The sequence below is a fragment of the Hyla sarda genome, chromosome 2 (assembly GCF_029499605.1).
Source record: "Hyla sarda isolate aHylSar1 chromosome 2, aHylSar1.hap1, whole genome shotgun sequence".
Lineage (NCBI taxonomy): Eukaryota > Metazoa > Chordata > Amphibia > Anura > Hylidae > Hyla > Hyla sarda.
In genome coordinates, this window is record NC_079190.1 from 502,544,940 (window position 1) to 502,568,426 (window position 23,487).

Below are 23,487 nucleotides of genomic sequence, written 5' to 3' on the forward strand. Positions count from 1 at the left end.
TCAGAGATGTTCTAGTCACCATACATGGACCCTCCACACACTCAGTTCTCTATCTCCAGTCAGTGTCTCCAGTGTCCCAAGTATATTCTCCTGGTAAGTTCCCCCCATATGAGCCATACTGGGGTCTTTTATACCCTTTTCACCATCAGATTGGCCTCCCCTCCCCCACCTACAATATGTAAAGTAATAATGATGGGGCCAGAACCTGTCCAACCAGTTTTAGCATTCTATGGCCTCCTGGGATCAGCCTTCATTTACACATTGTATTGCAGGGCGGAAACATATTGGTAACACTCCTATTTACATCTAAAGAGATACCGGGGATACTCCGAGACCTTTTCATATGATAATCAGAGAAAACAATCAGCATTTTCTCTCCTGTGAGGAAAATGGCCCCATAGGTCCCACCCAACTTAAAGTGGTACTCCCGTGGTAAACTTTTTTTTTTTTTTTTAAACCAACTGGTGCCAAAAAGTTAAACAGAATTGTAATTTACTTCTTTAAAAAAAATCTTAATCCTTCCAGTACTTTTTAGGGGCTATATACTACAGAGGAAATGCTTTACTTTTTACATTTCTCTGATGTCATGACCACAGTGCTTTCTGCTGACCTCTGCTGTCCATTTTAGGAACTGTCCAGAGCAACATATGTTTGCTATGGGGATTTTCTCCTGCCCTGGACAGTTCCTCAAATGCAGCAGAGAGGGGCAGATAGCTGTCAGCTGCCTCATAAAGATCTCCAAGCTGCCTGAACTTTCTGAAGCATCTTATCTCCTCATTTTTCAGCTCAAGTGAGTTTTTTTTTGCTCCACAAATCTTCTGCTGCTCAAAATTGTGTGACAGAGTGAAATTTAGGGTTTAATAGCTGTATTTTTAGTTTTTTTGTGGTGCTGCACTGTTGGGTCCTGCTGCTGTTCAAAAATACGTGATTGTTCAGTGGACTGTAGTGCATGTGTACCATTTTGTACCTGTTAATCTGTCAAGGGGCTACATACTGTGCAAGTCCAAACAATAGTATTCACCGGCTGTGTTTTTTTTTAAATACTAAGTTTTTTCTGTGTATAGTTACGCATATTATTGCCCTCATCAGTGCATACCGCATAGGTACATCCAAGTATTGTACCATTTAATACCTGTAAATCTGTCAAGGTGCTCCATATCGTCAAAGTCCAAACAATAGTATTCACCGGCTGGTGTTTTACAAAAATACAGAGTTTTTTCTGCGTATAGTTACGCATATTACTGTCCTCATCAGTAAGGCGGCCAAGTAGTGATGCGGAGAGTGACGTGGGAGGCAGTGTTGCAAGTGTTCAGGGTCCTGAAGCAGACACTGTTGGGGAACCTGAGGAGGACATCAGTGATGTGCACACACCAGTGGATGATGATGATGAAGACGATCGCAATTGGGAGCTGGGTGCAGAAGGGGCTTCATCATCAGGAGAAGAGAGTTGCAGGTTGCCCTTGAGGCAGCAAGGCGGTAGCACGGTTGGCAGTCAGCGTGGTGGCAGTAGTAGAAATTCAGGAGCCAAAGGTGCCCGGGGGAGACCACCTGCTTCGCGGCAGCCTACCTTTCCGGGAGGTAGTGGAACAGGGGTTCCTGGAGACGGCGGCAGTAGCAGTCAATTAGTGGGGACTGCGGGTGGGAAAATCAGCTACTCAGCAGTGTGGAAGTTTTTCATAAGGCATCCGGAGGAGGTTCACGTAACCACATGCAAGATCTGTGAGCAAAAGGTGAAGTGTGGCCAGGGTCCCAATGTCGGCACCACGGCCCTGCGTCAACACATGCTTCGCCACCATAAAGCGGCCTGGGATAACCGTGGCTCCGATGTAGTGGTCCAGCATGCTGCATCACCCAGTGGCCATCCGCTCCCTCCTTCATCCAGCCAAGGCTCCACCACCTCAGCCGAAGGGAGCTGTGTGTCAAACCCTCCTTCTGTCGCTCCTGCTTCTCCCGCTTTTAGTCAGCCATTCCGCCAACAATCCATCGGCGAAGCCATGTTCAAGAGACAACAGTATGTGCCCACTCATCCAACGGCGCAGAAGTTGAATGTGCTAGTTGCTGGTGTTGCAGTCCCTCCCTTTTCAAGTGGTGGACTCTGCACCTTTCAGAGAATTGATGGCTTGTGCCGAGCCGAGGTGGAGAGTCCCAAGCCATCATTTCTTTGCGAAGAAGGCAGTATCAGCCCTGCATAAGTTTGTACAAGAGAAGGTGGGCCAGTCCTTGAGCCTGTAGGTGTGTTAAAAAGTGCACGGCAGCGCCGACGTGTGGAGCTGTAACTACGGGTAGGGACATTACTTGTCTTTTACGGCCCGTTGGGTAAATGTGGTTCCTACACAGCCACAACAGCAACTTGGACAGGTCCCACCGCTTCCTCCTCCACGCTCATGCTCCCAGGCAGTTGGTCCTGTTACAGTGTGCAACGCCGCCTCCTCATCCTCCACCGTGTCCTCGGCCTCCACTGCACGTCCAAATCTCGGTGGCCCTTCATCGCACTATGTGTGTAGGGCACGGCGGTGTCAAGCTGTTCTTCACATGGTTTGCCTTGGCGAACGCAGTCACACAGGAATTGCTAAAGTTCATTTGTAAAGAAATCAGAGTATGACTTACTCCACGAAATCAGGAAATGGGAACCATGGTGACCGACAACGGGAAGAACATCGTGTCCGCACTGCGACAAGGAAGTGTGAAACATGCGCCCTGCATGGCACATGTGTTGAATCTGGTTATCAAGCACTTCCTCAAGTCTTCACCCCATTTGCAAAACATTCTGAAAATGGCAAGGAAACTGTGCATGCACTTCAGCCACTCGTACACCGCCAAGCACACCTTCCTTGAGCTGCAGCATCAGAACGGTATCCCACAACATAGTCTTATTTGTGACGTTGTCACATGTTCGAATTCCACCCTCCATATGTTGGACAGACTATACGAACAAAGAAAAGCCATCTCCGATTTCTTGATGATCCAAGCAGATAGGAGTACTCCCCTGCGTAACTACAATGTGAACCAGTGGCAGCTCATACGTGACACCTGCCATTTGCTGAGGGCCTTTGAAGAAGCCACATTATTTGTGAGTCACCTGGATTACGCCATGAACGACGTAATTCTACTCCTACATTTCCTACAACAAATGATTGAAACCATGGCTGGTCACAGCAATGGAGACATTGCGCCTACATCTCAAGGCTACATGAGCCCTGTGGGGGCTGAACTGGAGGAGGAGGATGATGAGGGGCAGAGCGGAGCACAGTTTACGGTGGAAGAGATGGCCGTTGTTTCTAGTCTTCGGACAGGAGAGGAGGAGCAGGAGCAGCCAGAGGAGCTGGAGGGTTATGAGTAGTGTTGAGCGGCATAGGCCATATTCGAATTCGCGAATATTCGCGAATATATGGACGAATATTCGTCATATATTCGCGAATATTCGCATATTCGTTATATTCTCGTTTAATTTTCGCACATGCGAAAATTCGCATATACGAAAATTAACATATGTGAATATTGGCATATACAAAATTCGCATATACGAAAATTCGCATATGCGAATATTCGCATAAGCGAATATTGAAAAAAGAAAAAAGAAAAAAAACGAATATTCGTAATTACGAATATATAGCGCTATATTCGCGAAATTTGAATTGCGAATATTCGCGAGCAACACTAGTTATGAGGAAGTTGAGACAGAGGACCCAGACACACCGTGGCAGTATGCAGTGGAGATGGAGGCAGGTAGTCCCTCCGAGTCACTGGCGCAAATGGCACAATGCATGCTCAGTTGCTTGCGTAGTGACCCCCGAATTGTCAAAATTCGTCAGCGGGATGACTTCTGGATCTCCACCTTATTAGACCCTCCCTATCGTCCCAAAATGGGGGCCTTTTTTACACCCACTGAGAGGGAGAACAAACTGACCTACTACAGAGAGATTCTACCTAGTCAGTTGGCTGATGCCTATCGGCCACATGGTCCATCCGCTCGCAGGTCTGACTCGGGGGGCCCTCTGCGCTCACCTTCCACTGCCATGGCTGCTGGGGAGGGAAGGGGTGGCAGGAACAGTACCAGCTCAATCAGCAGCAGCCTGAGTCTACAGTCGCTGATGAGTAGCTTTCTTCACACGCATAGTGAAGCAACTCATCATCAGCAGGTAGACATGGAGCAGGACCTGAACCAGCAGGTGGTGGCTTACCTTGACATGACCATGCCAACAACCATTGAAGATCCGCTGGACTTCTGGGCAGCCAAACTTGATTTATGGCCACAACTAGCAGAGTTGTCCCTGGAAAAGCTGTCCTGCCCGGCCAGTAGTGTGCCATCAGAGCGGGTGTTTAGTGTGGCCGGAGCCATAGTCACCCCAAGGCGAACTCGTCTGTCCACTAAAAATGTGGAGAGACTGATGTTTGTCAAGATGAATCATGGATGGATCAGCCAGGATTTCCAGCCACCAATGCCAGATGCCTCAGAGTAGATTGACCATGCTGCTAAACCAACATTTCCCAATTATGGTTGGTTATGAAACCCTCTTTGGTACTGCGATTGCCTGCTCCTGGCTCATCCTGTGTCTTTCAGGAACTACTTGCCTCACTGATGCTTCTGGCCTTGGGCCTTTCATTTTTGGATGTTTAGCAGTAGCTAAATATATGCTTAATACAAATGTCAACATTGATCTTTAAATGTAAGGGGTTATGAAACCCTCTTGGGTACTGCGAATGCCGTACTCATTCTGTGTCTTTCGGGAACTACTTGCCTCCCCGATGCCTCAGGCCTTAGGCCTTCCATTTTTGGATGTTTAACAGTAGTTAAATACATGCTTAATGCAAACTTCAACATTGATCTTTAAATGTAAGGGGTTGGTTATGAAACCCTCTTGGGTACTGCTCCTGACTGCTCCTGACTCATTCTGTGTCTTTCAGTAAATAATTGCCTCCCTGATGCCTCAGGCCTTGGGCCTTCAATTTTTGGAAGTTTAGCAGTAGCTAATACATGCTTAATGCAAATTTAAACTATGATCTTTAAATTCTCGGCACTCTGCTAGGGCCTTCTCCTACCCCACCGGGGCCGATCCGAGGACCTCACTAAACCATCCAATCGGTAGTAGAGACATGCGGGGTGTACAAAGGGCAGGGACTTAATGAACCCGAGCTTATGACCCGCGCTTAGTTGTGATTCTTCTTTCCTGGCAAATAATTGCAATCCCTGATCCCTATCGCGAACGGAGTTCAGCGGGTTACCCGCACCTGTCGGTGAAAGATAGACACATGCTGGTCCGTTCAGTGTAGCGCTTGTGCAGCCCCGGACATCTGAGGGCATAACACACCTGTTATTGCTCGATCTCGCGAGTGATCGTGCAATGTAAGGGGTTATTAAAGCCTCTTGGGTACTGCTGATGCCTACTCCTGACTGCTCCTGTGTCTTTCAGGAACTACTTGACTTCATGATGCTTCTGGGCTTGGGCCTATAATTTTAGGATTTTTGAAATATATACATACATGCTTAATTTAAATTTCAACATTTATGGTGCAATGTATTGGGTTATTAAACACTCTTGGGTAGTGTTTTTTTCAAATTTTCTGATAATTATCACAGTAATAAACTTGAATTTTCCACAATAACAACCATTACACCATTGAACGATTGTTGTGTGTGATTTTTTAAGTAAAATTTTCAAAAAAAATACGCAGAGGGATGAACTCTGCTTCTTTATTTAATAAAAAACATTATTTTATAGAAGAATGTCTTTTGGTGGTCCACCATCCTGCATTATAGAGTCTTCTGGACTCTTGGATATGCGCTTGTTCTTAAACAATGGTACAAAAAACAAAAATGGCCAGTCAGGGCTATGGAGACATTGCGTCTACATCATACGGCCACATGAGCCCTGTGGGTGCTTGTGAGATTAGGTCCTTTGTACTCACACGGCAGGGTCCGGGACACCAATTTTGATTTAAATTTCAAATAAAAAAATCACACATTTCAATGGTCTCCTCATGTTGCAGCGAACTCCAGGCTGAGTCATTCTGGTAATATATAGAGAGCACTCACTGTCCTAAATTTTCGTTAACATTTTTCGTCAAAAATGTTTGTCTTTTTTATTAGGGATTGTGAAGCTTTGGTGCGTACTCCTGTATCAGCCAACTCCAGTCTGTGTCATTCAGGCAATATATGGTTTACTGATGGTGCTGCTGGGCCTGGGTCTGGGAATTTCACATTTTCTCATAGGTAGCACCCGCTATCCAAAAGTCTTCTTCATAAATTTCTACAATTGTTGTGTTTTTTTGGAGGGATTGTGAAGCCCTAGTGTGTACTCATGCATCAGCCAACTCCAAGCTGTGTCATTCAAGCAATATATAGGTAGCACCTGCTGTCCTAAATATTCTTAAAATTATTTTAAAAATGGTTGTTTTTTCTTTGGGATTCTGAAGCCCTGGTGTGTACTCAATGCTGCTTCCTGCTACACTCTGTCAGCCCGTTGGTCCTGCGACAGTGTGCTACTCCGCCTCCACATCCTCCACTGTGTCTTAAGCCTCCACTGCCCGGACAAGTCTCAATGGCCCTTCAGCATACCATGTGTGCAGGTCACGGCGGTGTCACGTTGTTCTTCACATGGTTTGCCTTGGCGAGAAGTCTTGGAAACAATGGAGACGTTGCGCCTAAATCTCACGGCCACATGAGCTCTGTGGGGGCTTGTTGGATTTGGTCCTTCGTACCCCCACGCTAGGGTCCGGGACACGCAAAGGTTGTTTTCAATTTCAAATCAAAAAATGATGGCGCTGCTGGGCCTGGGTCTGGGAATTTCAAATTTTCTCATAGGTAGCACCCGCTATCCAAAATATTTTTCAAAAATTTCTAAAATTGTGGTGTTTTTTTTTGGGGGGGGGGGGGGGGGATTGTGAAGCCCTGCTGTGTACTTGTGCATCAGCCAACTCCAGGCTGTGTCATTCAGGCAATATATGGGTTACTGATGCCGCTGTTGGGCCTGGGTCTGGGAATTTCACATTTTCTCATAGGTAGCACCCGCTATCCAAAATCTTCGGTTTAAATTTCTTAATTCATCTTTTAATCCTAGGGATTGTGAAGGCCTAGTGCCTACTCATGCTGCTGGCAACTCCGGGCTGTGCCATTCAGCCACTATATGGTCTCCTCATTCTGCCAACACCTCCACGCTGTGCCATTCAGCCACTATATGGTCTTCTGACACCGATGCCACCACCAGGCTCTGTCATTGTGCTGCTGTTCGGCAGTGATTCTAAGAGCGATGCCGGTAATCTGCATGTTATTCTGAGTAACAGTAATATTTCACTACCCCAGCACACTCCATATGTGTTTTAGAACACAGCAAAGTGTTCTATACCCCTATAGAGGCTGTATGTAGGCTAGAAATAGCCTTATTTAATATAGATTCGCCGCGAAAAATTTGGAACGAAACGAACTTTATCGGAAAATTCGGCGAATCGGCCGAATAACATTTTTGAAAAGTTCTCTCATCCCTAGTTATAATATTTTTCATATTTTTGTTGACCATAATTAATAATTCATTATTTATAAATGAGTTATTAACCCCAACAACAGAGGTGTCAGCAGAGAGCACTGTGGTAAGACAGAAAAGAAATACAAAAGGAAAAGAACTTTCTCTGTAGTATACAGCAGCCGATACATACTGAATGTACTGTTTAACTTTCTGGCACCAGTTGAAATTTTTTTTTTCCACCGGAGTACCCCTTTAACCCTTTAACCCCTTAAGGACTGAGCCCTTTTTCACCTTAAGGACTCAGCCATTTTTTGCAAATCTGACCACTGTCACTTTAAACATTAATAACTCTGGAATGCTTTTAGTTATCATTCTGATTCCGAGATTGTTTTTTCGTGACATATTCTACTTTAACATAGTGGTAAATTTTTGTGGTAACTTGCATCCTTTCTTGGTGAAAAATCCCAAAATTTTATGAAAAATTTGAAAATTTTGCATTTTTCTAACTTTGAAGCTCTCTGCTTGTAAGGAAAATGGATATTTCAAATAATTTTTTTTTTTTATTCACATATACAATATGTCTACTTTATGTTTGCATCATAAAATTGATGAGTTTTTACTTTTGGAAGACACCAGAGGGCTTCAAAGTTCCGCAGCAATTTTCCAATTTTTCACAAAATTTTGAAACTCGCTTTTTTTCAGGGACCAGTTCAGGTTTGAAGTGGATTTGAAGGGTCTTCATATTAGAATTACCCCATAAATGACCCCATTATAAAAACTGCACCCCCGAAAGTATTCAAAATGACATTCAGTAAGCGTTTTAACCCTTTACGGGTTTCACAGGAATAGCAGCAAAGTGAAGGAGAAAATTCACAATCTTCATTTTTTACACTCGCATGTTCTTGTAGACCCAATTTTTGAATTTTTGCAAGGGGTAAAAAGGAGAAAATTTTTACTTGTATTTGAAACCCAATTTCTCTCGAGTAAGCACATACCTCATATGTCTATGTTAATTGTTCGGCGGGCGCAGTAGAGGGCTCAGAAGGGAAGGAGCGTCAAATGGTTTTTGGGGGGCATGTCACCTTTAGGAAGCCCCTATGGTGCCAGAACAGCAAAAACCCCCACATGGCATACCATTTTGGAAACTAGACCCCTCGGGGAACGTAACAAGGGGTAATGTGAACCTTAATACCCCACAGGTGATTCACGACTTTTGCATATGTAAAAAAAAAAAAACATTTTTTTACCTAAAATGCTTGGTTTCCCTAAAGTTTTACATTTTTAAAAAGGGTAATAGCAGAAAATACCCCCCAAAATTTGAAGCCCAATTTCTCCCGATTCAGAAAACACCCCATAAGGGGGTGAAAAGTGCTCTGCTGGCGCATTACAGGTCTCAGAAGAGAAGGAGTCACATTTGGCTTTTTTGAAGGAAATTTTGCTCTGGGGGCATGCCGCATTTAGGAAGCCCCTATGGTGCCAGGACAGCAAAAAAAAAAACACATGGCATACCATTTTGGAAACTAGACCCCTCAGGGAACGTAACAAGGGGTAAAGTGAACCTTAATACCCTACAGGTGTTTCACGACTTTTGCATATGTAAAAAAAAATAAAAAAATGTACCTAAAATGCTTGGTTTCCCCAAAAATTTACATTTATACAAAGGGTTAAAGCAGAAAATACCCCCCAAAATTTGAAGCACAATTTCTCCCGATTCAGAAAACACCCCATATGGGGGTGAAAAGTGCTCTGCTGGCGCACTACAGGTCTCAGAAGAGAAGGAGTCACATTTGGCTTTTTGAAAGCAAATTTTGCTCTGGGGGCATGCCGCATTTAGGAAGCCCCTGTGGTGCCAGGACAGCAAAAAAAGCCCACATGGCATACCATTTTGGAAACTAGAGCCCTCGGGGAATGTAACAAGGGGTTAAGTGAACCTTAATACCCCACAGGCGTTTCACGACTATTGCATATGTAAAAAAAATAAAAAAAATTTACCTAAAATGCTTCTTTTCCCAAAAACTTTATATTTTTAAAAAGGGTAAAAGCAGAAAATACCCCCCAAAATTTGAAGCCCAATTTCTCCCGAGTACGGCGATACCCCATATGTGACCATTAACTGTTGCCTTGAAATACGACAGGGCTCCAAAGTGAGAGCGCCATGCGCAATTGAGGCCTAAATTAGGGATTGCATAGGGGTGGACATAGAGGTATTCTACGCCAGTGATTCCCAAACAGCGTGCCTCCAGCTGTTGCAAAACTCCCAGCATGCCTGGACAGTCAACGGCTGTCCGACAATACTGGGAGTTGTTGTTTTGCAACAGCTGGAGGCTCCGTTTTGGAAACAGTGGCGTACCAGATGCTTTAATTTTTATTGGGGAGGGGAGGGGGGCTGTGTAGGGGTATGTGTATATGTAGTGTTTTTTTACTTTTTATTTTATTTTTTGTTAGTGTAGTGTAGTGTTTTTAGGGTACAGTCACACGGGCGGGGGGTTCACAGTAGTTTCTCGCTGGCAGTTTGAGCTGTTGCAGAAAATTTGCTGCAGCTCAAACTTGCAGCCCGATACTTACTGTAATCCTCCGCCCATGTGAGTGTACCCTGTACATTCACATTGGGGGGGACCTCTAGCTGTTGCAAAACTACAACTCCCAGCCTGCGCTGACAGACTGTACATGCTGAGAGTTTTAGTTTTGCAACAGCTGTAGGCACACTGGTTATGTATCACGGAATTTGTGACCTTACTCAGTGTTTCAAAACCAGTGTGCCTCCAGCTGTTGCAAAACTACAACTCCCAGCATGTACGGTGCATGGTGTAAGGTGACTGCTGGGAGTTGTAGTTTGCAACAGCTGGAGGCACACCGGTCGTGAAACACTGAGTTAGGTAAAAAAAAAACTCTAAGTTTCACAACCAGTGTGCCTTCAGCTGTTGCAAAACTACAACTCTCAGCAGTCACCGACAGCCAACGGGCATGCTGGGAGTTGTAGTTATGCAACCAGCAGATGCACCACTACAACTCCCAGCATGCACTTTAGCTGTTTGTGCAAGCTGGGAGTTGTAGTTATACAACAGCTGAAGGTACACTTTTCCATAGAAAAAATGTGCCTGCAGCTGTTGCAAAACCATAAGTCCCAGCATGCCCATAAGGGAATGCTGGGAGTTGTGGTGGTCTGCCTCCTTCTGTTGCATAACTACAGCTCCCAGCATGCCCTTTTTGCATGCTGGGAGCTGTTGCTAAGCAACAGCAGGAGGCTGTAACTCACCTCCTGCTGCTGCTCCATCGCAGGCTGTCCCTCGCCGCCGCCGTCGCTCCTGGGGCCCCGATCCCAACATTGACGCCGGGGATCGGGGTCCCCAGCACCCGGGGTCGTCTTCCCGCACCCGCTCACGCCCTCCGGAAGAGGGGCGGAGCGGGTGCGGGAGTGACACCCGCAGCAGGCGCCCTGATTGGTCGGCCGGTAATCCGGCCGACGAATCAGGGCGATCGTGAGGTGGCACCAGTGCCACCTCACCCCTGCAGGCTCTGGCTGTTCGGGGCCGTCAGAGACGGCCCCGAACAGCCAGTAATTCCGGGTCACCGGGTCACTGGAGACCCGATTGACCCGGAATCGCCGCAGATCGCTGGACTGAATTGTCCAGCGATCTGCGGCGATCGCCGACATGGGGGGGCATAATGACCCCCCTGGGCGATATGCCGGGATGCCTGCTGAAAGATTTCAGCAGGCATCCGGCTCCGGTCCCCAACCGGCTAGCGGTGGGGGCCGGAATTCCCACGGGCGTATGGATACGCCCTGCGTCCTTAAGGACTCGGGATGCAGGGCGTATCCATACGCCCTGCGTCCTTAAGAGGTTAAGGACATGTGCTGTAAATGTACGGCACTAATAAGAAGTTCTTAGCGCACAGCGCCGTACATTTATGGCGCTGCATTCCTGGATCACCTTTGGAAATACAGATTATGAATTTTTCGTGAAAATTTTGCAAATTGCTGCTATACTTGGCCTCTAATGTCTTCAAAAAGTAAAAACATGAAAACCTTATGATGCCAACATAAAATAGACATAGGGCCTCATTTAGTATGAGTGTCGGATTTTTACTAGTGGGAATTGATATGTAATTTATTTTGGTACGCCCATTTTCCTTACAAGCAGAGAGCTTCAATGTCAGAAAAATGCAAAATTTTCCAAATTTTTGAATTTTTCACAAAAAAATTATGCAATGATCAACGAAAATTTACCACTATCTTAAATTAGAATATGTCACAAAAAAACAATCTCAGAATCAAATTTATTAGTAAAAGCATCTGTTATGATTCGGCTAGCTGGATGTGGATCCACTGTGTTAGCGAGGGATTGGCGTGGACCGTGTCGGTGGACCGGTTCTAGGGTTGCTACTGGTTTTCACCAGAGCCCGCCGCAAAGCGGGATGGTCTTGCTGCGGCGGTAGCAACCAGGTCGTATCCACCGGCAACGGCTCAACCTCGCTGACTGCTGAGAAGACGTGTGACAGAAGGACTAGACAGAGGCAAGGTCAGACGTAGCAGAAGGTCGGGGCAGGCGGCAAGGTTCGTAGTCAATGTGGATAGCAGAAGATCTGGAACACAGGCTTTGGACAACACTAACGCTTTCTCTGGCACAAGGCAACAAGATCCGGCAATCAAGTGCAGGGGAAGTGAGGTAATATACACAGGGAGGTGGAAGCTAATTAGACTGATTGGGCCAGGCACCAATCACTGGTGCACTGGCCCTCTAAATCTTAGAGCGCTGGCACGCGCGCGCCCTAGAGAGCGGAGTCGCGCGCGCCAGAACATGACAGCCGGAGACCCGGGACGGGTAAGTGGCTTGGGATGCGATTCGCGAGCGGGCGCGTCCCGCTATGCAAATCGCATCCCCAACGCGAATGTCAGTGCAGCGCTCCCGGTCAGCGGGTCTGACCGGGGCGCTGCAGAAGGGAGAACGCCGCAAGCGCTCCGGGGAGGAGCAGGGACCCGGAGCGCTCGGCGAAACAGTATCCCAAAGTTATTAATGCATAAAGTGACACAGGTCAGATTTGCAAAAAATGGCCTTAACCCCTTAAGGACTCAGGATTTTTCAGTTTTTGCACTTTCGTTTTTTCCTACTTACCTTTTAAAAATCATAACCCTTTCAATTTTCCACCTAAAAATCCATATTATGGCTTATTTTTTGCGTCGCCAATTCTACTTTGCAGTGACATTAGTCATTTTACCCAAAAATGCACGGCGAAACGGAAAAAAAAAATCATTGTGCGACAAAATCGAAGAAAAAACGCCATTTTGTAACTTTTGTGGGCTTCCGTTTCTACGCAGTGCATATTTCGGTAAAAATGACACCTTATCATTATTCTGTAGGTCCATACGGTTAAAATGATCCCCTACTTATATAGGTTTGATTTTGTCGCACTTCTGGAAAAAATCATAACTACATGCAGGAAAATTTATACGTTTAAAAATGTCATCTTCTGGCCACTATAACTTTTTTATTTTTCCCCATACAGGGCGGTATGAGGACTCATTTTTTGCGCCGTGATCTGAAGTTTTTATTGGTATGATTTTTGTTTTGAGCAGACTTTTTGATCACTTTTTATTCATTTTTTAATGGTATAAAAAGTGACCAAAAATGAGCTTTTTTTGACTTTGGAATTTTTTTGCGCGTACGCCATTGACCGTGCGGTTTAATTAATGATATATTTTTATAGTTCGGACATTTACGCACGCGGCGATACCACATATGTTTTTTTAATTTTTTTTACACTTTTTTTTTATGGGAAAATGGGGGTGATTCAAACTTTTATTAGGGAAGGGGTTAAATGACCTTTATTAACCCTTTTTTTTTACTTTTTTTTTGCAGGGTTATAGGTCCTATAGGGACCTATAACACTGCACACACTGATCTCTCATGCTGATCACTGGCGTGTATTAACACGCCTGTGATCAGTGTTATCGGCGCTTGACTGCTCCTGCCTGGATCTCAGGCACGGAGCAGTCATTCACCGATCGGACACAGAGGAGGCAGGTAAGGGCCCTCCCGGTGTCCTGCAAGCTGTTCGGGACGCCGCGATTTCACCGCGGCGGTCCCGAACAGCCCGACTGAGCAGCCGGGTCACTTTCACTTTAGAAGCGGCGGTCAGCTTTGACCGCCGCTTCTACAGGGTTAATACCGCACATCGCCGCGATCGGCGATGTGTGGCATTAGCCGCGGGTCCCGGCCGTTGATGAGCGCCGGGACCGACGCGATATGATGCGGGATCGCGGCGCGATCCCGCTTCATATCGCGGGAGCCGGCGCAGGACGTAAATATACGTCCTGCGTCGTTAAAGGGGTACTCCCGTGGAAAACTTTTTTTATTTAAATCAACTGGTGCCAGAAAGTTAAACATATTTGTAAATGACTTCTATTAAAAAATCTTAATCCTTCCAGTACTTTTTAGTGGCTATATACTACAGAGGAAATGCTTTACTTTTTTGATTTTTTGGATGTCATGACCATAGTGCTCTCTGCTGACCTCTGCTGTCCATTTTAGGAACTGTCCAGAGCAGCATACATTTGCTATGGGGATTTTCTCCTGCTCTGTAATGTACTGAACTGGCTTAATGTAGAGATGGTACAAGGTAAGATGGTACAAGGTAAGTTAAGTGATATAAATGTAAGCAAATCCCCAGGACCGGATGGACTACACCCAAGAGTTCTTAGAGAGGTAAGTTCAGTAATATCTGTACCCCTGTTCATGATATTTAGAGATTCTCTGGTGTCTGGTATTGTGCCAAGGGACTGGCGCAAGGCGAATGTGGTGCCAATCTTCAAAAAGGGCTCTAGGTCTTCCCCAGGAAACTATAGACCGGTAAGTTTAACGTGCATTGTGGGTAAATTGTTTGAAGGACTTATAAGGGATTACATACAGGAATACATAGGGGATAATTGTATTATAAGTGATAGCCAGCATGGGTTTACTAAGGATAGAAGTTGTCAAACCAATCTAATTTGCTTTTATGAAGAGGTGAGTAGAAGCCTTGACAGAGGAATGGCTGTGGATATAGAGGGGGGCTCTGTATATAGAGAGGGGCTGTGTATATAGAGGGGGGCTGTGTATACAGAGGAATGGCTGTGGATATAGTGTTTCTGGATTTTGCTAAAGCGTTTGATACTGTCCCTCATAGACGTCTGACAGGTAAGTTAAGGTGTTTGGGTTTGGAAATTTTAGTTTGTAACTGGATTGAACACTGGCTCATGGATCGTACCCAGAGAGTGGTGGTCAATGATTCGTACTCTGATTGGTCCCCGGTTATTAGTGGTGTACCCCAAGGTTCAGTACTGGGACCGCTGTTGTTTAATTTATTTATCAATGATATAGAGGATGGTATTAACAGCTCTGTTTCTATCTTTGCAGATGACACCAAGCTTTGTAGCACGGTACAGTCTATAGAGGATGTGCATAAGTTACAAGATGACTTGGATAGACTAAGTGTCTGGGCATCCACTTGGCAAATGAGGTTCAATGTGGATAAATGTAAAGTTATGCATCTGGGTACTAATAACCTGCATGCATCGTATGTCTTAGGGGGGATTAAACTGGCAGAGTCACTGGTAGAGAAGGATCTGGGTGTACTTGTAGATCACAGACTACAGAATAGCATGCAATGTCAGGCTGCTGCTTCCAAAGCCGGCAGGATATTGTCATGTATAAAAAGAGGCATGGACTCGAGGGGCAGGGACATAATACTCCCCCTTTATAAAGCATTGGTACGGCCTCACCTGAAATATGCTGTTCAGTTTTGGTCACCTGTCCATAAAAGGGACACTGCGGAGTTGGAAAGGGTGCAGAGACGCGCGACTAAACTAATATGGGGCATGGAACATCTTAGCTATGAGGAGCGATTAAAGGAGTTACAATTGTTTAGTCTTGAGAAGAGACGTTTAAGGGGGGATATGATAAACGTATATAAGTATATTAATGGCCCATACAAAAAATATGGAGAAAAACTGTTCCAGGTTAAACCCCCCAAAGGACGAGGGGGCACTCCCTCCGTCTGGAGAAGAAAAAGTTTAGTCTCAAGGGGCGACACGCCTTCTTTACCATGAGAACTGTGAACTTATGGAACAGTCTACCTCAGGAACTGGTCACAGCAGGAACAATTAACAGCTTTAAAACAGGATTAGATACATTCCTGGAACAAAATAAGATTAATGCTTATGAAGAAATATAAAATCTCATCCCTTCCCCAATATCGCGCCACACCCCTACCCCTTAATTCCCTGGTTGAACTTGATGGACATATGTCTTTTTTCGACCGTACTAACTATGTAACTATGTAACTATGGACAGTTCCTAAAATGGACAGCAGAGGTCACAGAGAGCACTGTGGTCATGACATCAAAAAAATCTAAAAAGTAAAGCATTTCCTCATGTTTACTGGGAACCATGATGTCTTGTGTCCCTCCACCTCTACACTAGTAGCCAATCAGAATGCTGTTGGGGGCAGAAGCATCGCTGGGCAGAAGATCACAGTTGCTGGGCAGAATCTGGGCGTCCAATCAGAACCAGGAATCCATCTCTTATCAGAACAGCTGTTGCTGGGCAGAATAACTAAGTACAGAAACAACCTGTGGGGAAAAGGTGGGGGAGGGGGAGAGCACAACAACATGTATACTGGGAACCATGATGTCTTGTGTCCCTCCACCTCCAGACATGACACCATACACAGGACTCTCCATCTTTATCTCACATAGATGTAATTCTCCATATTATATCACATAAAACATATTATAAGGATTTCACAGACCAAACCTCCATATTTCCTGCACATATAAAGAAGGTTTATGACACAAAGAGGAACGAGACCTCAACATGACAGAAAATGACAAGACATGAGGACGACTCTAGGTGAGTATTCCATGGATTACAGTAGGCAGTGCCGTCCTGAACCTCACTGAGATATGAAGGGGGGGGGGGGACTACTATTCACAATATATGACACTGACCTGAAAACACAACTTTTATTTCTTCACAATTAAGGCTGCACGATATGGGGAAAATGTGTGATTGCGATATAATAAAAAAAATGGTGAAATCCCCCCATTTCATGTCCAATCACCTCCATTTCACATCTACCTACCCATTTTATGCCCACCGCCTATTTCACATCTCCCCCCCTTGTCACATCCCCCCCCCTCGTCACATTCTCCTCCCCTCGTCACATTCCCCCCCCCCCCGTCACATTCCCCCCTCCCTCATCACATTCCCCCCCCCCCCCTCGTCACATTCCCCCCTCCCTCGTCACATTCCCCCCCCCCTCGTCACACACCCCCACTCGTCACATCCCCCCCCCCTCGTCACACCCCCCCCCTCGTCACACCCCCCCCCCTCGTCACACCCCCCCCTCGTCACACCCCCCCCTCGTCACATTCCCCCCCCTCGTCACATTCCTCCCCCTCGTCACATTCCCCCCCTCGTCACATTCCCCCCCCCTCGTCACATTCCCCCCCTCGTCACATTCCCCCCCTTGTCACATTCCCCCCCTTGTCACATTCCCCCCCTTGTCACATCCCCCCCTTGTCACATTTCCCCCCTCCCTTGTCACATTTCCCCCCTCCCTTGTCACATTCCCCCCCTCCCTTGTCACATTCCCCCCCTCCCTTGTCACATTCCCCCCCTCCCTTGTCACATTCCCCCCCCTCCCTTGTCACATTTCCCCCCCTTGTCACATTTCCCCCCTCCCTTGTCACATTCCCCCTGCCTTGTCACATTCCCCCCGCCTTGTCACATTCCCCCCCCTCCCTTGTCACATTCCCCCCGCCTTGTCACATTCCCCCCCCTCCCTTGTCACATCCCCCCCCTTGTCACATCCCCCCCCTCCCCTTGTCACATCCCCCCCTCTCCCTTGTCACATCCCCCCCTCTCCCTTGTCACATCCCCCCCTCTCCCTTGTCACATTCTCCCCCCCTTGTCACATTCCCCCCCCTCCCTTGTCACATCCCCCCCTCTCCCTTGTCACATCCCCCCCTCTCCCTTGTCACATTCTCCCCCCCTTGTCACATTCCCCCCCCTCCCTTGTCACATCCCCCCCCTTGTCACATCCCCCCCCTCCCCTTGTCACATCCCCCCCTCTCCCTTGTCACATCCCCCCCTCTCCCTTGTCACATCCCCCCCTCTCCCTTGTCACATTCTCCCCCCCTTGTCACATTCCCCCCCCCTCCCTTGTCACATCCCCCCCCTTGTCACATCCCCCCTCTCCCTTGTCACATCCCCCCCTCTCCCTTGTCACATCCCCCCTCTCCCTTGTCACATTCTCCCCCCCTTGTCACATTCCCCCCCTCCCCTGTCACATTCCCCACCCCCTGTCACATTCCCCCCCCTTGTCACATCCCCCCCTTGTCACATTCCCCCCCCCCTTGTAAAATTCCCCACCCCCTGTCACATTCCCCCTCCCCTAGTCACATTGCCCCCCCACTTGTCACTCCCCCCCCTTCTGTCACATTCCCCCCCGCTTGTCACTCCCCCCCCCTTCTGTCACATTCCCCCCCCCCCCCCCCCCCTTGTCACATTCCTCTCCCTTGTCACTTTCTTGTATTCTTGTACTGCAGCAATACACTGAGTTTCCCTATCAGCCAATCACTGGCTTGACATGTGACACCACTGCGGCCAGTGATTGGCTGAAAAGGGAAAGGTCCTACTGCACTAAGAAGAGAGGAAGCTCCGGAGCGCACGGGGACGAATCTGCAGGGACTGGGACTAGGTGAGCAGAAAGTTTTTTTATTTTTCTCTCTGTGCCCTTAGCTCAGTGTTTTTCTAGTAGGGTGCCTCCAGCTGTTGTGAAACTACTACTCCCAGCATGCCCAGACAGCCTTTGCTAAGAGTTGTAGTTTTGCAACAACTGGAGGCCCCCTGGTTGGGAAACACTGACTTTTAGTATTTAAATTAGTTTTTACCTGCTCTGGCCGGCCCCCCACCACGGGAGCCAGCCCGAGCAGATAATCGCATGTCTTCCAAGGGGCCGTATCGCCATATCGCAAAAGGCAAAAATCGCAATTCGATTGCTTTTGCGATATATTGTGCAGCCCTATATCCTATTGCTCACATTTGGTCAGTAACGATATGATATTAATAGAGTAATATGTAGGTGATATCATTGACATTTGCCACTCCCCTTTGTGGCTCCGCCTTAACATAGCCACACCCATGCTTGAATAGGCTGCTTAGTCTAAAATGCCAGGGCCTGTTTTCGGTCCCAGTCCGGTCCTGAATATAACACTTTTATTTTTCTATATACAGGACTGTATGATGGTCATTTTCTGTACCATGATCTGTAGTTTTTATCAGGACCATAATTGTATTAATGGAAATTATTTGCTTTTTATGAATTTTTTTCTGACACATGATGTGACCAAAAATCACAAATTCAGCGTTTTCGCTGTTTCCCCTGCGGATTATAAACATTGGGGGAGATTTATCAAAACTTGTGCAGAGGAGGAGTGGTGCAGTTGCTCATAGCAACCAATCAGATTTTTTTTCCCCACAGGCCTCTTTAAAAATGAAAGAAGCAATCTGATTGGTTGCTATAGGCAACTGCACCACTCTTCCTCTGCACAAGTTTTGAAAAATCTCCCTCATTATGTTTAAAAAGTTGAAACCCTTCTGCAAGGGGAAATACCAAATATTACATTTTTATTAATAGGAAATGTGGGCGATGTTGTATTTTATTGGTGGGGGGGGGGGGCTTTTATATTTTTATACATTGTTTTAAATATCTTTTTTTACACTTTTAAGTCTCTATAGCAAATTATTATAAGCAATCATTAGATTACAATGTACTGTTCAGTATTATGTCATAAAAGCCCTGGTCAGTATTATTGACAATCTTCTTGTACAGTCTTCTTGGCAGACAACAAAGGTAGATTGAAAATCCTGTCTGCCTCCATTTGCACTCATCAGACCCCCACAACTGCACTGAGGGGGTCCGATGAGAACCCAAGACTCCCCCCTAAACCTCCATTTTACCTATAGATACTTTGATTGACATTGATTACAGCATCTAAAGGGTTAACCCTTTAAGGACTCAGGGTGTACATGTACACAATACACAACAGTGTATTTATAAAACGTTCTCATTAAGGTGTAAGAGCCTGTAGGCCGCACCATTGTGTTACATCTAATGACTGTGATAGGTGATAAGTGTAAGAGCCTGTAGGCCGCACCATTGTGTTACATCTAATGACTGTGATAGGTGATAAGTGTAAGAGCCTGTAGGCCGCACCATTGTGTTATATCTAATGACTGTGATAGGTGATAAGTGTAAGAGCCTATAGGCCGCACCATTGTGTTACATCTAATGACTGTGATATCACTGTGATAGGTGATAAGTGTAAGAGCCTGTAGGCCGCACCATTGTGTTACATCTAATGACTGTGATAGGTGATAAGTGTAAGAGCCTGTAGGCCGCACCATTGTGTTACATCTAATGACTGTGATATCACTGTGATAGGTGATAAGTGTAAGAGCCTGTAGGCCGCACCATTGTGTTACATCTAATGACTGTGATAGGTGATAAGTGTAAGAGCCTGTAGGCCGCACCATTGTGTTACATCTAATGACTGTGATAGGTGATAAGTGTAAGAGCCTGTAGGCCGCACCATTGTGTTACATCTAATGACTGTGATATCACTGTGATAGGTGATAAGTGTAAGAGCCTGTAGGCCGCACCATTGTGTTACATCTAATGACTGTGATATCACTGTGATAGGTGATAAGTGTAAGAGCCTGTAGGCCGCACCATTGTGTTACATCTAATGACTGTGATAGGTGATAAGTGTAAGAGCCTGTAGGCCGCACCATTGTGTTACATCTAATGACTGTGATATCACTGTGATAGGTGATAAGTGTAAGAGCCTGTAGGCCGCACCATTGTGTTACATCTAATGACTGTGATAGGTGATAAGTGTAAGAGCCTGTAGGCCGCACCATTGTGTTACATCTAATGACTGTGATAGGTGATAAGTGTAAGAGCCTGTAGGCCGCACTATAACAGCTGATAAACTATTCCCCATGGAGGTGGGGGTCAGCTGTTACTATCTCAGTGGCTATCTGTCAGTCTGTGTCTGAGGTGTGAGATCCAGGTGCCTCTAGGAGTATTAGTCAGGAGTGGATGTGATTTTGGCCAATTCACGCCACTCACAAGGCAATTAAGGACAAGCGCTTATTTTAAAATTGCACTTCACCAATTTAAAATAGATTACATTAAAAGCTTTAGTAGGTGGTCTTTTATAAGGGACCTTTCGTGCGCTGAGCTTTGGCCACAGGGTTTTTGTGTAAATTCTATTTTGTGGTCCCAGACTGACCTGGGTATAATTTTTGTTATTTTTTATATATGAATTGTTTTCTCTAATATCATTACCCTATTGTGGTCTCCTCTTACTCCCTGATGAGCCCTTGCAACCAATGGGTGAAACGCGTTGGCAAGAGAGGTTCACCACTTCACTGTGTGTATGTATATAATTCATTGGTATTGTATTGATTTCCTCACCCCCATTCCACACTTAGTGATAGGAGCCCCTCCCCCTATCTAGGCAGGGTTGTTAGCGCAGGTACTCACTTGTACCTCTTTCCGCATCCCAGCCCCTTAGTGGTATGCAGTAATATAATTTGTTCTGTACTATTACTAAGTTTTACTATATCGAGAGCCTAATTGGTGACTTTCTACTTATACTTGTATTTACATTTATTCACCAAGGGACACTTTATCAAATTGGTCTTGGGTACCACATATCATTTGCCCAATTGTTGTGTTATTTAAGCCATATAGAGAAAGAATTCCACCAAAATAATTTCCATTAAGAGGAGTTGTAGCCAGTGTGCAAAATAATCTATTTATTTCTATCAGTTTGTACCCTGAGCTTATGATTCACACCCCTTCTAAAGTAAACTTATTGGGGGAGATTTATCAAAACCTGTCCAGAGAAAAAGTTGCCGAGTTGCCCATAGCAACCAATCCGATCGCTTCTTTCATTTTTGAAAAGGCCTCTGCAAAATGAAAGAAGGGATCTGATTGGTTGCTATGGGCAACTTGGCAAATTTTCCTCTGGACAGGTATTGATAAATCTCTCCCACTGTCCAGTTGGTTATTATTGGTCTGATACAAGTCCAGGCAAAAACTCACATACATGAAGGAAATGGCCAATACTTGGTGACTAGTTGTCTATGTTTGGGTCATTAACCCCTTAAGGACCAATACAAATAAACCTGTACGCCCCTGAAAAACCAGGCCTGTTTTTTTTCCCATCGGAGATGTCTGTCTTTATTAGAGAATAACTCTGGTAAGGTTTTGCCAATCACGATAATTCTGACATTGTTTTTTTGTCACAAGTCGTCCTTCATGTACATAGTAAAAATAAGACGATATCATTTGTAGTTTTTTTTCACAATGCAAAAAAATCATGATTTTTTTTTTATTACGAATTTTTGCTATTTTAACACTTAATAGGTTGCATATATTTATACTTACTGACCAAATAGTTTATGAAACTTATACTTTCAGATGTCTACTTCATTTTGACAGATTTTTTTTTTTTAATTAACATTTTAAATTAATTAGAAGCCTAACAATTTAACTTGAAATTTAGAAAATCTAGAAAATTTGAAAAGTACTTCTTTTTTTATGTGCTATGCAAGGTTTGCAGAAATTTGAAGGTGGTAGAACAAAGGAACACCCCCCCCCCCCCCCAAATGACCCCATTTTAAAAACTAGACCCCTCAAGGTATTTGCTAGGGGGTACAGTGAGTATTTTAACACCATAGTTTTTTGGCAGGAATTATTACAAAGTCAGTGTTAAAAATTCGAAATTTGCATTTTTTCACAAATGCATCATTTGTGGGACATATTTATTGTAGATCACTTCTGATATTGCAAGAAATGCACCCTATATTTTATTAAGCTGCTCGGCCCATGTTTGGAAATACCCCCACTTAGGCCATATTTGGTTCCTTGGCCGTGTGGTAGGACCCAGGAGTGGAGCGCCATTTGGCTTTCAGGGCATAATTTTAGGCCGAATGGATTTTAGGCTGCACTTCATGCCTGCAAAGGGTTTTAGCTGCCAGAACCATACAGAACCCCCACAGTGGCGTCGCTAGGGGGGGGGGCGCAGAGGGGGCCATGGCCCCCCCTAGATCAGGCCGTGCCCCCCCAATTTAAAATAAATAGGGATGTCCCAATACTAGTATCGGGGCCTGGGGCGCACTGACCGGCTGGGTAAAGAGCCCGCTGCAGCTGCTGGGGATATCCCTGCGTATCATTAGCAGAGACAGGCAGAGCAGGGATGAAGGTACCTGATGATGGCTCCGCCCCCAGCACTGGAGAGGGCGGGGCCGAGAGCTGACAGGCCTCCAGAACACAGAGCAGCTTCATGTGAGGTGAGTGATGTCCCATGTCCTCCCTCTCTCCCCTCTGATCAGCAGTCTATCCTGGGGCTAGGTCATGTGTATAGTAGCAGTCCAGTGGGGTCACTTTCCCTCCTTCAGTGTCCACAGGTCACATTATCAGAACAATTTTTGGGAAAAATCGCGGCAAAATTGCGCGTTTTTACCACGATTTTTCGTAAATTGCGGTAAAATCGCGCAATTTTTGCCGCGATTTTTCCACAAATTGTTCTGGTAATGTGACCTGTTGGAGACCTGTGGACACTGGAGGAGGGAAAGTGACCCATCTGTAAGGACAACATGTGAACACACTGCTACTTTATCATTAACCCCTTAAGGGTACATTCACATGTACAGGGTCAGCTGCATATTTTTTGCTGCATATTTTGTGCAGCTGATTTTGCAACCCATTAGCTTCAATAGGTAGCAAAATCAGCTGCAGAAAATATACAGCAGATCCTGTATGTGTGAACGTACCCTAAGGGCTCATTCAGGTGTGGATCCACAGTGTATTTTACGCTGCAGATCCACCGACAATGGACCCTACAGTGCTGCCTCCATATGTGCCTGCTCCGCCACTACGAGCAGATACGCTTTGATGTGTATACTCGCCC

At 45.7% G+C, this 23,487-nt stretch overlaps 1 protein-coding gene across 1 annotated transcript in view; it reads right to left on the minus strand.

Moving 5' to 3' along the window:
- LOC130357527 (oocyte zinc finger protein XlCOF6-like) overlaps window positions 1-23,487 on the minus strand; it is a 46,351-nt gene that overhangs the window by 3,787 nt on the left and 19,077 nt on the right. Inside the window, 1 exon segment of the mRNA XM_056560222.1 lies at window positions 20,165-20,409. Coding sequence (XP_056416197.1) covers window positions 20,165-20,409 — 245 coding nt within the window.